General features: G+C 43.0%; 1 protein-coding gene and 1 long non-coding RNA gene across 7 annotated transcripts in view; one reads left to right on the top strand and one right to left on the bottom strand.

Annotated features, from left to right (window-relative positions):
• shisa6 (shisa family member 6) overlaps positions 1–11,100 on the bottom strand; it is a 63,859-nt gene extending 52,759 nt beyond the window's left edge. For all 5 annotated transcript variants that reach the window (XM_023349284.1, XM_014470300.2, XM_023349286.1 and 2 more), the window contains exons 1-2: positions 11,001–11,100; positions 9,824–10,699 (exon numbers count right to left, since the gene is read on the bottom strand). In XM_023349284.1, the coding sequence (XP_023205052.1) occupies positions 9,824–10,377 (554 nt within the window). In that variant the 5' untranslated portion in view covers positions 10,378–10,699; positions 11,001–11,100. The remainder of the gene's footprint in view (positions 1–9,823; positions 10,700–11,000) is intronic.
• Positions 11,066–14,732, top strand: LOC111611675. Of its 2 annotated transcripts, none has more exons than XR_002754154.1 (3): positions 11,066–11,153; positions 13,308–13,435; positions 13,512–14,732. It is a non-coding gene; the product is annotated as an uncharacterized LOC111611675 (long non-coding RNA). The 2 variants fall into 2 exon arrangements; XR_002754155.1 differs by having other exon boundaries at positions 11,087–11,153; positions 13,296–13,435.
• The last annotated feature ends 606 nt before the right edge of the window (positions 14,733–15,338 follow it).

Below are 15,338 nucleotides of genomic sequence, written 5' to 3'. Positions count from 1 at the left end.
TTCTGGCTGAGATCCTCCACTTGATAGCATAGCAGCAAACCAAGGATAAAACACAGCTAGCATGTAGCCTAGCTACTGCTACAGTGAATTTTCCTTCCACTAAAGCACAGCCCGTTTAAAGTTAGCATTTATAAATTAAGTCTGAAACAAAATGACTTTTAAATTTTTTCTGAATATGTAAATCTGGAAAACTGACATATTTGGTTTGAGACAATAAAACATTTTCTTAAACATTTACAAAAATGTGCATTCTTACACTTCAAGCTCACAAACTAAACGTTAGTGATTAATCACAGAGCTTAGCCTGATACATTTTAATCGAATGACAGGACTAATACATAGAAATGGTTATAAATCCTTTGTGTTTATTTCAAAGAAAGAAGGACAGAGAGAATAAAGGTGAATATCAGAAATCTGCCTCCAGACTTTCAGAAAACTGAGAAAAAACAGCGACAAACAAAAAGAGCAAATAAAACCATAAGAACTTGAATTTCTCTGAAAAGTCAAAGAACTGGTTAAAACACAGACATGTTTTAATGTCTGAGAGGAAATCCTGAAGACAACCAGAGGTTGAGTGGAATTGGGTTTTCAGTAAAACAGAACAAAAGCTGCAGAAACTGACTCTCCGTTTCATGAAGCGTGACACGAGGAAAAGTAAGGCCCAGATCCCCAAAGCTGCACCGACAGGCTCTGCGTTTCCTTAAAGGAAATAAAAAGGGCAGCCTAACTGTGTCAATGTCAGCCTAATGCAAACACACAGTCCACTTTTCCATAACTTGGTGACTTTGGGAGATATTCGGAGTATTAATAGCATTTCTCTTCCAGCTCACTTTCGCCGTTTCCTTTCTGCAGACGGAGGCGACCTGATTTCCTCGGTCCCAGCTGACTGCCGCGTCGCCACGCAGAAAGAATGGACGCAAATCAGAAGGATGGAAAAGCCACTAAACGAGTTTTCATCGTGTGGAGCTGCTTGGGAACCGCGTTTGAAACGAAGCGATCGTTTCCTGATCGCTTCATTTCCTGATCCTCTCCGTAAACTCCTTAAATCCTCAGAGGAAAAGAAGAAACAAAGATGTCTTTCCACTGTTGCTTCAGCTAACAGATTAGCATTCCTTCTTTCCACCTCACTGATTGTTCCATGTTTAAGTCAGATTTAGGGCTGGACTTTGACTAGGCCACTGAAACACATAGTTTATTTTTCATTCAGACTTCCTGCTGTGTTTCAGGTCATTGTGCTGCTGACTCAGTTTGGGCCAGCTGACTGTAGGAGAGGAGGTCAAGGTCAGCATGAATCCTCATGAAGCGCCTGGGGTTCAGCGGGAGGCGTTTGGGACCGCCTCGGGTTTTGGAGCGTCTTGGGTTCGATGTGAGGCGTTCAGGTTCAGCGTGATGAGTTCAGGTTCAGTGTGATGCGTTCAAGTTCGGTGTGAGGCGTTCAGGTTCGGTGTGATGCATTCAGGTTCAGTGTGATGCATTCAGGTTCGGTGTGAGGCATTCAGGTTCGGTGTGATGCATTCAGGTTCGGTGTGATGCATTCAGGTTCAGTGTGATGCATTCAGGTTCGGTGTGATGCGTTCAGGTTCGGTGTGAGGCGTTCAGGTTCGGTGTGAGGCGTTCAGGTTCGGTGTGAGGCGTTCAGGTTCGGTGTGAGGCGTTTGGGACCAAGAGGTTCCAGAAATCTCGCTGTTTGTGTAAAAGCAGCTTTACAAACCAGAAAATAAGAAATATGAACCAAAAACCAGAAAGAGTTGTGATGAGTATTTTGATCAGATATTAATAAATATTGATCCGTTTTACGCTGTTGAATATAAAACCATAGAAACTAAGATTCCTTCTTTCAGCTCGTTAACCAGCAGTGCTCAGCAGTAGGTGTGGGAGGGGGGAGCGTGAGGAACAGTTTGTGCTACAGCAGCTGAATTAACTCTGACTGGTATGATGGACCAGTAACTGGCTTGGTAACCATGGTTACCGCAGAATACCGGCCCGTTCCTCCTGGCCACCAGCAGCAGATTGCAAAGATTTTAAATGAAGATTTTTCTTTAACTGTTTCCCTCAATCATCTCCAGCCTCATGAGGATCTGAAGAATGAAGCCGAAGCTTTTAGTTTGGTTGATTCATGAGACTGAAATGAGAAAACTCTGGATAAGTGACTCGTATTCCTGTGGAAATATCTGTTTCAGCCGACGGCCAGCTTCTCTTTTCACACCATTTTCCTGCTGCAATTAGGGAACAAAAGCTCGGCTCCTCGCCGCCGCCAGGCATGAACTGCATCTCAGTTTGCTCTGCAGAAAGTGATCAATACGACCTGTTCGAGTCGCAGCCTCGCTCACTATCTGCCGTTTTCAGTGAAGGTCACGGAGCAAACAAAGGCCTGGCGGCCGGACGGACAGACAGACAGACGGACGGACAGACAGCCGGACAGACAGCCGGACGGACGGACGGACGGACGGACAGACAGACAGACGGACAGACGGACAGACAGACAGACAGACAGACGGACAGACGGACGGACGGACGGACGGACAGACAGACAGACAGACAGACAGACGGACAGACGGACAGACAGACGGACAGACGGACGGACGGACGGACGGACAGACAGACAGACAGACAGACAGACGGACGGACAGACAGACAGACGGACAGACGGACAGACAGACAGACAGACAGACGGACAGACGGAGGCTCAGTATTCCTCTCACACAGGCTGAAGGCTTCAGCAAAGCGCCAGAAATTAACAGACACTCACACTTTTTAGGAGCCAAATAAAAAACTCATCCTGTGATCCAGCATCTTTACCGAAACTGAAAATGTGTAACTTTATAAGAAGAATGGATGTTACAAAGGTCGTCTCCACTCTGACGTGAAGTTGCTTCAAAACGAAGAAATAAAAGCAGATAAAACATGACAGTGTCAGGATCTGTGTTTTTCTGTGTATTTATTTAGAGTTTTCTGTTTCCCTGAGTCTTCGTATTGTCCTGTCGTCCCCTTGATTGTTTCCCAGGTGTCTCGTTTCTGTGATTACCCTCCCGTGTATTTAATGTCACCTGTGTCTCAGCGTCTCTGTCGGGTCCTTGTCTATGTGTTCCTGTCCATGCGTGTAGCCTGTTGCTACCAGTGCTGAGCCCTAGCCTTCTGCTCAACTGTGCCGCCAGGTTTTGTGGACTTTTGGTATTATTTAAGTCTATTGTCATCATTAAACTTACATCAATCATCTCATCCTGGGTCTGCTGCGTCTGCCTCACCACAATGGTTCATGACAGACAGTGGTTGTTCTTCCAGCTTAAAACCTCATGACTCCATAGAAAAACTGTTTCCATTCCTAAAGCCGGCAATAAACCCAAACCTGAAGCCGGAGGAAATCCCAGAGTTGGTTATCAGCGGTTGGATGAAGACGCTTCTGGCTGAGTAATCCCTGACATTTTGAGAACAGCAGGCGGCCGATCCGCCGCAACAACGTTTGATTGTTCTTAAATCATTCAGTCTGCTTCAGACAAAACGGACCGCAGAGCCAGATGACGCTAATGGCTCATGAATAAAAGCAAGAAGTACATGACTAATATTTATACACACACATTCACACACACACACACACCCACACACACACACACACACACACACACACACACACACACCTTCTCAACCCTGGTAAAGAAAATCCAACCTTTAATTTGCCTGCATTTGTAGAACGTTGAGGAAAAAAGCCCAAAATTTAAATCCTTCTACCTCCAGAGCAGCACTTAGTTTCCTCCTCTAACATTTCAAAAGGTTTGCAGCGAACAGAGAGACGATCTGCGTCCATCTGAACCATCTGGAGTTTTAGGATTTCTGGTGTTTCTGACCCAGGTTTCAGGTTTCAGGCAGAACATTTCACTGACGTGTCGGTCATGATGTGTGTGACTGAAGGTGAATGTTTAATAAAAATGAAACTTGAAGCAAGCAGCTTGGACAGACGATGGAAGGAAGAATCCAGAGAGGGAAAATTAAAAATGAGGAGCTAAACTGCAGAAGCAGGAGTGGAAGACGGCAGGAGAGCTAATCAGAGGGAAGGTGGTGCAGCTGTGAGAAAACAGGAGAGCAAATAACCAAAAAATCCTTAAAAGGATCTAAAAAAATGAAATGAATTCATATATAGAGGAAACAGGAATAGACTTACATACGGCAACACCTTAGTAACAATAATAAGCAGAAATACACAGAATATGGCAAGACCTTTAAAACACAAATAAACCTCATTAAGGAATGGGATTTCTATTATTTACAATGTTTTGGTATTTCAAACAGTTCATGATGAATTTGACTTGTTAAAGTTTTCCAGTCTTTGGAGGAGAATTAGGCCCGCAGCATCATGGAGCCATCACCGTACATAACCAAAGGCTGGAGGAGTTTTTCCACAGATTCATGTTTTGTTTTGAGCCAGATCCTCATGGAGTGATTCCTGCTTTTTACTAAACCATCACAGTTCCAGTCCAGATCAGATCCAGTTCAGTTCAGTTCAGTTCAGTTCAGTTCAGCTCCAGTTAGACCAGTGGTTCTCAAACCTTTTTCAGTGATGTACCCCCTTAAAAATATATTTTTAGTCAAGTACCCCCTGACAAAACATTTTTGGAATTAAAAAGAGGTACAGTGCTGTAAAATCACTGTCTGATTTATTAAAGCCAAACAACTTATATCAGTGAACCTGACAAATACATCCATATTGCAAACATTGCATGGTTAAACAAAAAAGAAAAACAGAAGACGGTGACCACCAGGAAGGTATAAAACCAGTCAAAACTGAAATATGCAAAACGCTGCTAATTTATATTGGTCTCTGTAATGGTACAAAATTAAATATATACATAAATAATAATTCAGTGCATGAACACACATTTATATTTTATCGAACTTTTTACAAAATAATGTTTCCCAAGACTTATTATGAGGAGCCTACTGATTTTTTAAAGATATTTTGAAAAGCTTCACGTACCCCCTGCAGTACCTCCACGTACCCCCAGGGGTACACGTACCCCCATTTGAGAACCACTGAGTTAGAGGATAGAAAACTCCATATTGTGGGAATAAAAATGTATTTTTTCCTCCTAAACCTCCATTTGAAGAAACTTGACTTTGTTCACAGAGTGAAGCTTCATCAGCTCTGACTATTATTATTATTATTATTATTATTATTAATAATAATATTTTAATTATTGCTCTGCTTTTGATTTGGATAATTAAGTCATTTTTTTTAGAATGATTATAGTTGGGCATTAATGACATATTTATAAACAAACTGCAATAAAAGGTTTTATTTTGGTTTTTGCTCCTGTGACAAAAATACATTTAATTTAGGGGTTTTGTTCATATTTATCCAAATTATTATTACTTTTTATTACATCTGTGGCTTTAGTCTAAAATAATACAATTAACCTTTTTTATTGATTTCTATTTAGGTTTTATTTTTGTATCTGTTTTTGAAAAACCACAGTAGAGCACAAATAAATAAAACCAATCTTATTTTAAACTCGTTATTTTGATCTGCAGTTTGTTGTAAATCTCTGACTGAACAAAGTTTCCAGTTTATTAGTTATGTGCCATTTCTGAAATGACAATATTGTGACTATTCATGTATAAGTTTCCATGGCAACCGTTCCCTGTCTGCATCTAAGTAACTGGAAGCTCAGTTTCCCTGAATGCTCCTGAACGCATCACTCAGCCCCCCTGCCCAGAGTGTGGATTGTTTAGCCTTTTAGCCGCTGGGTCAAAGGTCATCCGGTTCTCAGTCTTTTCTCCTCCTTGACAAGAGATTTCAGCTCAAAGCCACATAAACTATTTTGGTTTTATAGAATCTTATAAACTCAGTGAGTTTTGTTCTGATGATCCGTTTGGTAGCGACGACCATCAGGAATCTGTTATCCTGCCTTTTTCAGCTGATCTGCAGCAGATTCACATCGACTCCATCACACCAGCATGTGATGGTCCAACAACCTCTTTAATCCAAACACACGTTTGTTTTTTTTACCTTTATCTGTGAACATTAATCAGAAATATTCCAGGAAATTCCTGTTGCTTAAATTTTCCTGTTCATCTATTTTTAAAAATAAAAGTTGTGAAGAGGTCAAAGATTGTTCAGACGGACCTTCAGCAAAGAGCTGATAGGATCAGAACCAGACACCAGACAGAACCAGAACAGAACCAGACACCAGACAGAACCAGACAGAACCAGAACAGAACCAGATCAGAACCAGACACCAGGAGCTGCAGCTCAAACTTAGAGAGAAATGTAAAAAAACTTCCATGTTTCCACAGACACAAAGCCGGACGAAGACCCGAGTTCAACTTGTTACTCTGAGGAGGATGAACTAAAACGCGGCTGAACGCGGCGGCACAGCTGCAGCAAAAGATAACAGAAAATAAAGTGAAATAAAATAAAGATGAAGCTTAATGAGAAACAAACAAAGTCAAAGTCTGAGGTTCAAAATTCTAGAAGTGAAGAAAACATCATAAAATGAAAACCTGAGGAGACCGACTGGCTGGAGAGAAACCAGAGAGACAGAACCAGACAGAACCAAACAGAACCAGAACAGAACCAGAACAGGAACTAACCAGCGGAACAGAACCAGACAGAACCAGAACAGAACCAAACAGAACCAGAACAGGAACTAACCAGTGGAACAGAACCAGAACAGAACCAAACAGAACCAGAACAGGAACTAACCAGCGGAACAGAACCAAACAGAACCAGAACAGAACCAGACAGAACCAGATAAAGACTCAGAACTCAGCAACGACAGGAAAGCAGGAGAACACACAACAGGAAGGGCCAGACTTACCAAAATAAAACAGGAACCCAGAGACCTCTAGAATAAACTCAACGACCCAAACGTGATAAAGTTCGGTTTATTTTAGAACTTAAGACTTTTCTGTCATTTCCTGTCCAACCATCACAAACGTGAACATGTGGAAACTTTAACTGGACCTGATGGTTTCGGTTTGATTAGATGAAGATCAAGGTTTTCAGGAACAACCACCTCAGGTGGAGAAGCGTTTCATTCCCCCAGTGAACCATGAAACATTTGATCACCTGGAACCTGGAACTATTTCTAACATCTCAGCATTTTAACGCCAAGGTCTGCTGGCCTCTGGCTAAAGCTGGACGTGGATGATCACCGAGGAAACGACGAAAACATTTTACCAGACCAACAGAAACGCTTCAAAGGACACAAAGGCAATTCTCACATCGCGGTCCAGACCCACATCCTGCAGAGAAACTGGAAAACAGCAGCAGAACCAGAACCAGAACCGCCTGGAAACCCAGAGGACGGGTTTCTACAACTTCCTTCTGACTCCAACACAGAAGAATCAGGGGCTGAATTGTTCCTGCTCAACTCTGACGGTTTGATTCAGCAGAAACATGTGAAGCTCCAGAGCAACAAAAATCACAACTGTGTCAGCTGCAGCTTTTACACAACAAGGCTGTTAAAACTGGTAAAACGGGTTAATATTTCTAGTTACTGACAGTAAAACCAGCAAGTTACATCAGTAACATCATAACACTTAGAAAATTGGGTCCTTCCTGTGAAAATGCAGCGTGAACTGAGAAATAAATCAACTGGAAAGAAACTGGAAGCTGAAATAATTAGAAATAAAAGCAAAATGTCAGCTGATCAGCATAAAGCAGAGAAACTGTTAGAAAATGGCCGAGTGAAGCCGACACCCTCCCACGTCAAAACATTCTGCAAATAGTCTGACCGGTTAGTGCAGCTTTGGTTTTTGAGATATGAAAAGTGATCATTTGGGCCGATGACGTCACCATCCCCCCATTTTGCTCCTGAACAAATCAAAGTGCGTTGCTCCGTTTGTGCTCCGTTTGTGCCGTTAAACTTCCCCAGCAAAGTTGTTGTCAAGCTGGATATTGAAATCTCCGCGGAGCGAGCGGCGCCGAGCCCAAGGCTGATCCGACTGATGAACTCTGATGTCGGCCAGCCGTTCTCTACGCTCCGAGGTTCTGCAAAAGTCCCAACTAAACACTCCTAAGAAACAAATATAAGTAAATATCCTGCCTTGTGACCAACTGACACAAAATTTATAGACGCTGTTCTCTAGTGAATCTTTAAGTCATACTCATTATTTTTAATAATTATAATATTAAAAAGTATATTTTTTTCTTCAATAGCTTCCAAGTCATGTGACCCGTTTACACTAAATCAGTGTGAAACTACTAGACTGGAGAGATGAGGTACAATCATTTTTATTGCATTTTTATATTATTTTAGCAATTTTTTGTCAAAATGTAATATTTTTCTTCTGTAGCTTCTGGGTCATGTGACCCGTTTACACTAAATCAGTGAAATTGTTCTACTAGACTGTGAAGATGAGTCTGATGAACCGAGTTAAAAACTGGAGGAGTCGCATTAAATACTAGAAAAATAGGGTTTCTTTTATTTTAACCCACAGATTATAAATGACAAAAAGATAAACTGAGATCATAAAAGAGATCAAAGGAACAAAACTGACCTACTAAAGAAACGACACACAGAGGTTTATATTCTGGCTGATCAGAACAATTAAGACAGAAGCTGAAAAAGTTTAAAGTTCACAGCAATAAAAACTGGATAATAAATGAACATGTTAAATATTACCAGTAAAATATTATCATTAATATTACAGAGAACTCTTAGTAACAATATGTAGTGAATAATAACAACAATAAAGTTTTTTCTCCACCAGCAAAATTAAAAGCTGTCAACATTTTTCAGGCTTTTGTAACAAACATGAATTTATTTTAAACTTTTCCATATCCAGAACAGACGTGTGTCCGCAGCAGCTGTTCCAACGCTTTGTGAATATGAATTTATTCCTGAAATGAACCATGCCGCGGTTCTGGCCTGGTTCTGCAGGAATCACTGAACATGATTAAACCTGCAGGTCCGGTTCAGTCTGGCTCGGCGCCGCTCGCTGCTGACAGACTCCTCCCATCTGGGACAGTCACTCACAACGGCTCCTCGTTTCTCAGTCAGGAAAAACCCACGGAGCCTTCAGAACCTTCAGAACCTTCAGGACCTTCAGGACCTTCAGGACCTTCAGGACCTTCAGAACCTTCAGGACCTTCAGGACCTTCAGGACCTTCAGGACCTTCAGAACCTTCAGAACCTTCAGAACCTTCAGGACCTTCAGGACCTTCAGGACCTTCAGAACCTTCAGGACCTTCAGAACCTTCAGAGTTAAAGGGTTTCAAAGAAACGAAGAGCAGCTGCTGAAGGTCCAGTTCCCACAACCACAAAAACACTTTTTGTTACATCAAGTGATCAAATTACCAGATGATCCAGTAAGAGGAGTGGCACCATTTACAGTCATCCCCCTCTATTCATATGCACCTAAATAAAATCCAGACAAGCAGCCGGTTCCTGCAGTAACCTGATCTCAACAGACACATAACACCAAACATCTGATCCAACAACCAACAGAATCTGCTCTGCAGAGGAGAACCGGTTCACTGCAATGCATGATGGGAAACTAACGCAGCCAGTAAAACGGAGAGGATCCAGACTTAAACCAGGCTGCTGGTTCAACTCCCAGCAGGACAACAACCCTAAACAGCCTCAGTGCAAACCTATTCATCTAAATGGCCTAGTCAAAGTCTAATAAAACAACATGTTTTATTGTTTGAGATTTGTGCATCTAAATCTGAATCTTTAGGTTTGCATTGAATACACATGCACGCCACACTTTTCAGATTTTAATCAGGTTTTCTGTGCTTTAATAAAACATTCAGTACTTCCTGTTGGTCACATGAAATCAGGATGCTGAGGTTTGTTAATGGGTATAAACCGGATCATCTTACCTGTGAACGTTCATCTCCTGCGGCGGCTTCGTGGCTTTATCATAAGCAACTTTAGCAAAAATCCCAATGGCGATGATGAGCGCGATGACGCCGCAGGTGATGTAGACCGTGGTGTTGGTCTGGTCCAGCTCCGGGTCGTAGATGTCCCCGGCGGGGGTCGGGGTGGGGGACGGAACCTTGACCCACTCCGGGGTGTTGTAGTTGTTGCAGGACTTCTGCTCCAGCCGCTTGCCGCGGTCCGCGCAGCAGAAGCGCAGGAAGCAGCTGCCGCAGCAGAAGCGGTGGTCGGTGTTGTTGCAGGAGAACTCCTTGTCGTACTGGCCGCTCACGTCGTAGTAACCCCAGCAGGTGTCGTGGGAACCCGCGGACGGAGCCTGGAGCTGGGTGACTTTCCGCGGGGCGGCGGGCAGCGCGGTGCTGTTGGCGGTCACCTCCTTCGCCTTCGGGTTCCTCCTCGGCGGGCTCTTGCTCCTCTTGCTGGCGGTGGTGGCGGCGCACAGGACATTCAGCGGGTCCAGGGAAATGAAAAGCAGCAGGAGGTGCTTCATCCCCATCGTTTGAGGACGCGCTGGTCTCGGCTCGCTGACCTCCGCTCTGCTGGCTCTCTGATGTCCACCTCTTACCGGGTGGAGCCTCTGGCGCTTTGCTTCACCTCGGCTTCTCCCGTCTGTGCCAAGCTCACACCCGCAGACCCTGAGAGGCTGACGTTTCCCTCATTAGACATTTTCTGACTCTTTGGGGATCCCACACACGGGCTGTTTCAGGAAGACGTTGAATTATGAAAAGTTTCGCTTTAGAAAGTCTCTGCGTAAAGAGCCGAACTGAGCCGATGTCCTCTGGAGAAACCTGCGTTTGTTCCGCAGATTCTCTGGATCTCTGTGGAGAGGTGAGAGGCTGGTCAGTTAGTCTGATCTGAGCTCGTTACACACAGTGACTGCAGAGAAAGTCCTTCAGCACCACGGAGAGCTCCCACGATGGACCGGATCAAATGTTTGAGATTTTTACCATCTAAACTAATTTATCTGTTTCGCTGCTGTGTGGAGACACTGATTAAATCTATTTATTATTTCAGTTCTTCTTACTTCCTCTGAAAACCTGAACTATAACTTTAACGTTCCTCTAATAAAAGACTAAACAAATGAAGATGGATAAGCAGCAGAAACAGAACAAGACTTACAAGCTTCGGAGGTTCCGGAGGTTCCGGAAGCGCCGCGCCGCCTCAGCTACTGAATCAAAGCTCCTCCGCAAGACAAGAGCCAAGACCTCTCCTCCGCTCCGGCCCGCCTCCTCTCTCTCTGCGGACGGCCCTCCGTCCGCGTCACCAGCTCAGGTACCCCCGTTAATTACCCCCACCTCCCCTTCAGCCCCACTGCCCCTTCCTCCTCCTCCTCCTCCTCTTCCTCCTCCTCCTCCTCCTCCTCCTCCTCCTCCTCCTCCTCCTCCTCCTCCTCCTCCTCCCCCGGGTCCCTGCAGGTTTCACTCGGTAACTCAGGAAAATAACAGTTTTAGAAAAATGTTTTGGAGGGGAGGAGGTGTTCCTCTTGATGCGAACCGTGTGTGTGTGTGTGTGTGTGTGTGTGTGTGTGTGTGTGTGTGTGTGTGTGTGTGTGTGTGTGTGTGTGTGTGTGTGTGTGTGTGTGTGTGTGTGTGTGTGTGTGTGTGTGTGTGTGTCCGGGGTTCTGAGGTTTGGAATCAAGCTGGAGTTTGATCAGCTCCTAATCTAAAGAAGTTTTAGGACCTGAAATAATTTTGTAAAACTGCAGCTGGTGTGTTGATTTTAGAAATGAGATTTTGATAATTCCTCCTTTCATTGGCCAGACAGACAGACAGACAGACAGACAGACAGACAGACAGACAGACAGAAGTTGCTGTGGTTACAGGTGATCGATGTTCTGATGTTTTCCAAATCTAATCTCAGCTCCTGTTGAAGGAAACATTCATGTTCACAAAGTTTTGATCATTTTGAATGTAAATTTCGTTCCTCCTCTCAGATCATCAATCCTTAAATAAATAACTCAAACCTTCACTTTCTGTTTCATGACAGAAACTGGGATCTACTGGGCAACAAATCTTTTTTTTTCTGTTTGTTAAAAGCATCAACATGTTCTCTGGTGATTCCTGGAGTTTATCAATAAGAAGACAGCGAATGGAGACCAAGGCTGCAGGAAGCAGAAACTCATTTCTGGAGAAAATTTTCGGACTAGAGAACGATAAACTGATCATGACATTTTCCTCCGATGCTGCATTCGCTTTCTTCCTCAATTTCTGCACTTCTTGAGGATTTTTGCTCTGATCTGAGATTTTTCTGTCTCATCTGTTATAAAATATCTGGCCATAGATCTATGCTCCTCACCACATGAACAATTTGACACAAAAACTACAGATAATCATTTCCGGTTGGAGTAAAAATGACTACTTATCAAGAACCTGCTGCACTTTTTCCCCCAAGTTATCAATTATTTCTTGTATTTCATCACAGAAATGCAGTGAACTGTTAGAACCATCAGAAAGAAAAACAGGAAGTGGTAACAGGCAGGCAGTTCCTGATTGGTGCGTTTTTGGATTTAAATTCTGATCTGAAGAGTTTTAAATATTTTACAATAAAGTGTTTCAGTTTGAAGCTTGTTTAGTGAGAACGTCTCGTCTGATGTGACCGTTTGAAAAGGTTTCTGCTGGTGAACGCAGCTCTGTCTCTTCTTCTGCTTTAGAAAATAAAAACATAAGAAACGCTGCAGCAGCTCCTGGACATTTTCATTTAATGTTTGGAGCAGCACATCCTGCTTTGTGCTGCTTTGTTTGGCTCAGTAAAAACTAATATTTCACATAAATGCATCATTTATTCTCTAATGAATCCTGGAGCTGCTGGTTGGAGCTGAAGGTCAATAAAAGTTAATAAAAACTCGTTTCAGCTGCATTTCTGCTGGCGGTTTAACGATCTCCACCAATATGTTTTAATCTGGTGAAACCTGCTGCAGCAGATGGTGAAACGGCCACATTAAAGCAGCCGGGCCGCTAACTTTGACAGAGAAAGGAAGTGGTTCTAAATTGACTTTCAGATATTTTGTTCTGAAGTGTGCGGCCCGGCTCGGCCCGTTATTATCCAAAGTGTCAAAGTTCATCCATCTGGAGCGGCTGCAGCTCAGATTTATTTGTTTTAGCCGCAGCGCTGTTGGACCGAGGGCTGCAGTTATTGCTTCAGAGGAGACGATTCATTAGATCTGGAACATTTAATGTTTGATCCTTCAGCAAAGAGAAAATGTTTCCAACACCTGCATGTTAATTTAAACCAAAAAGTTTGAAGTTATGGATTTTTATGTGTAAAATTACACATTACAACTCAGCAGTTTGAGGTTGGAAAGTGACGAAATGTGGAAATAATGAAAGAAAAACATTTTTCTATGGTAGCAACTTAAAATACTGAAATAATAAAAGTGCGTCTGACGTGACATTTGCTTAAAGTTTTGAACTAAAGTTCCTCCTTCAGATGAAGTCACGGGCCACTGAGCTGCTCTGCCTGCAGCCAGCCGGGCCGCCGGACCGCCGGACCTTTCCTCCCTCATCGTTTCTGTCTGACTGCAGTTAGCGAAAGGCCAGAAGAGAAATCATTAAAAAGTGAGTAAAAAATGTTCGGTAAAAGTTCAGCCTCTGGTCGTGTTTAAGTTATTTCCCTCTCTTCACATCATTTCAGGTGACAGACGCCTTTGGCTCCATTTCCTGCCTCGTTTTCAAACTTCTGGTTTCTGTTAAAGGTCCGGTCCATGATGGAGCCATCGCCGTGCTTCACAGTCTGAAACACATTCAGTGACAGTTTCACTCCATACAACAGGATTTCATAAGAATCACATTTGTTTTGATGAAAAACGAGTCAAACTTTCACAGTGACAATCTGAGATGTTTCATAAAACTGAATTAAAAACTGCAGAGGAAACTGAAGTAAAGAAGCAAACGTTTCTAAATGTCCACGTTTGTTCAGGGAGAACCGAACGTCTCCACAACGCAGGAAAAGTCTGATGGGACATAAACGGAGCAGTGCTGCGTTCAGGGAAACATTTTACACCAAGCAGGCGGATCCTAAACGGTTTGCAGCTTTACAGCAAACAACCTGCAGGGCAGCAAGGAAACGTTGGAGATCAGGTTTCACTGCAGTCCGCCTGTCAAAGACGGATGAACAGTTCATCAAACTAACGGACATGAAGGTTCCTCCTGCCTGCTTTCTCCTGACGGATCAATTTAAACCTGGTCTTCATTAACTTGACTTTATCCGTCCAAACCGTTTCATCTGGACAGGAGAAGAAGAGCTGGACGTTAACGCCCCGCTCGTTCTCCAGCCCTGCAGGACTTTGATGGTCCAAATCACCGAACCATCAGATGACAGGAAGAAAGAGCATTTGACAAATTGCTGTGGCGGCTCTGGAAGGCAGCGTCTGCAAATTGGCTCTAAATTCTCCCATCAGTCAGAAGGAAGGTCCGATCCTGCTGATCAGAACCGGGTCGTTCTGGACCCTGAGCAGGCGCCGCTGACTTCAGCAGAAACAACCAACGAGGACATGAAGACGTCCCCGGCAAACGGCATCATGGAGGAGCATTGTGAAGAACGAAGGAAAGAGAAGGAGCTTCTTAAAGAGACAGAGCCCCAATTTCACGGCATCAAATCGAGACGTCAGATTTCTTTAAAATCATATTTGACATATGCAGCATTTTTATAGTAACTTATATTAACATAGTTACTAGATTGTGCTGCAAAATGGCGCTCTGCCTAGAAAATATATAACACCGCCCCTTTAAGAGCCCAAACTGAACCTCAGAAAAATGAAACTTATGTTATCATTTTGCAAAAGAGGAAGTTTCAGAGAAACGGTTCCTGCCTGGTTTCCTGAACCACGTTTCACTTTTCCTAAAGTTTGGTTCCCTGGGAATCAAATGTTTTTGTTCTTCTGTTTTCTGTTGTTGTTTTTTGCCATGAACAGAATTTACATTAAATAAAACGTCGACTGACATTCGGTATTTTCCAGAGTCTGCTGATGCAAAACAAAACCCTGCACTTAATTCATAATTAACATGAGAAGTTTCTCGCTGCATTTTAAGCGATTCTGTTTGGCTCACATGTCACACACACTTATTCCCATGTGGGGAAGAGCTTGATGAGCTGATGAATTATTTACTAAATATTATGAAAATGAGGAGATATTTGATTTCTTGCCCTTTTTCATGGAAACTGTCTCTTCTGTCTTACAGCAAATCATTAAATGTGAGAAAACGTTAAAAGCTTCAAAGACATACATTAGAAAAATTAGAATTAATTTGAGACATTTGAGAAACTAAAAGGCAACGACTGATAAACCAAGCAAATACCTGGTTGAAATATTTATTATTATAGAAACATTAGACAACGTTGGTCACTTTTTCTTGTAATTTTCCAAACTTGGCCATGACCTGAGATGCTCAGTGATCTCAGATAATCAGATGTAGATGCTGAATGAAAGTTCCCCAGAAACGATCAACGTCGGCTCAGATT

The sequence above is a fragment of the Xiphophorus maculatus genome, chromosome 16 (assembly GCF_002775205.1).
Source record: "Xiphophorus maculatus strain JP 163 A chromosome 16, X_maculatus-5.0-male, whole genome shotgun sequence".
Lineage (NCBI taxonomy): Eukaryota > Metazoa > Chordata > Actinopteri > Cyprinodontiformes > Poeciliidae > Xiphophorus > Xiphophorus maculatus.
Note: the sequence above shows the minus strand (reverse complement) of the source record. Positions and strands in the feature narration are given on the sequence as shown.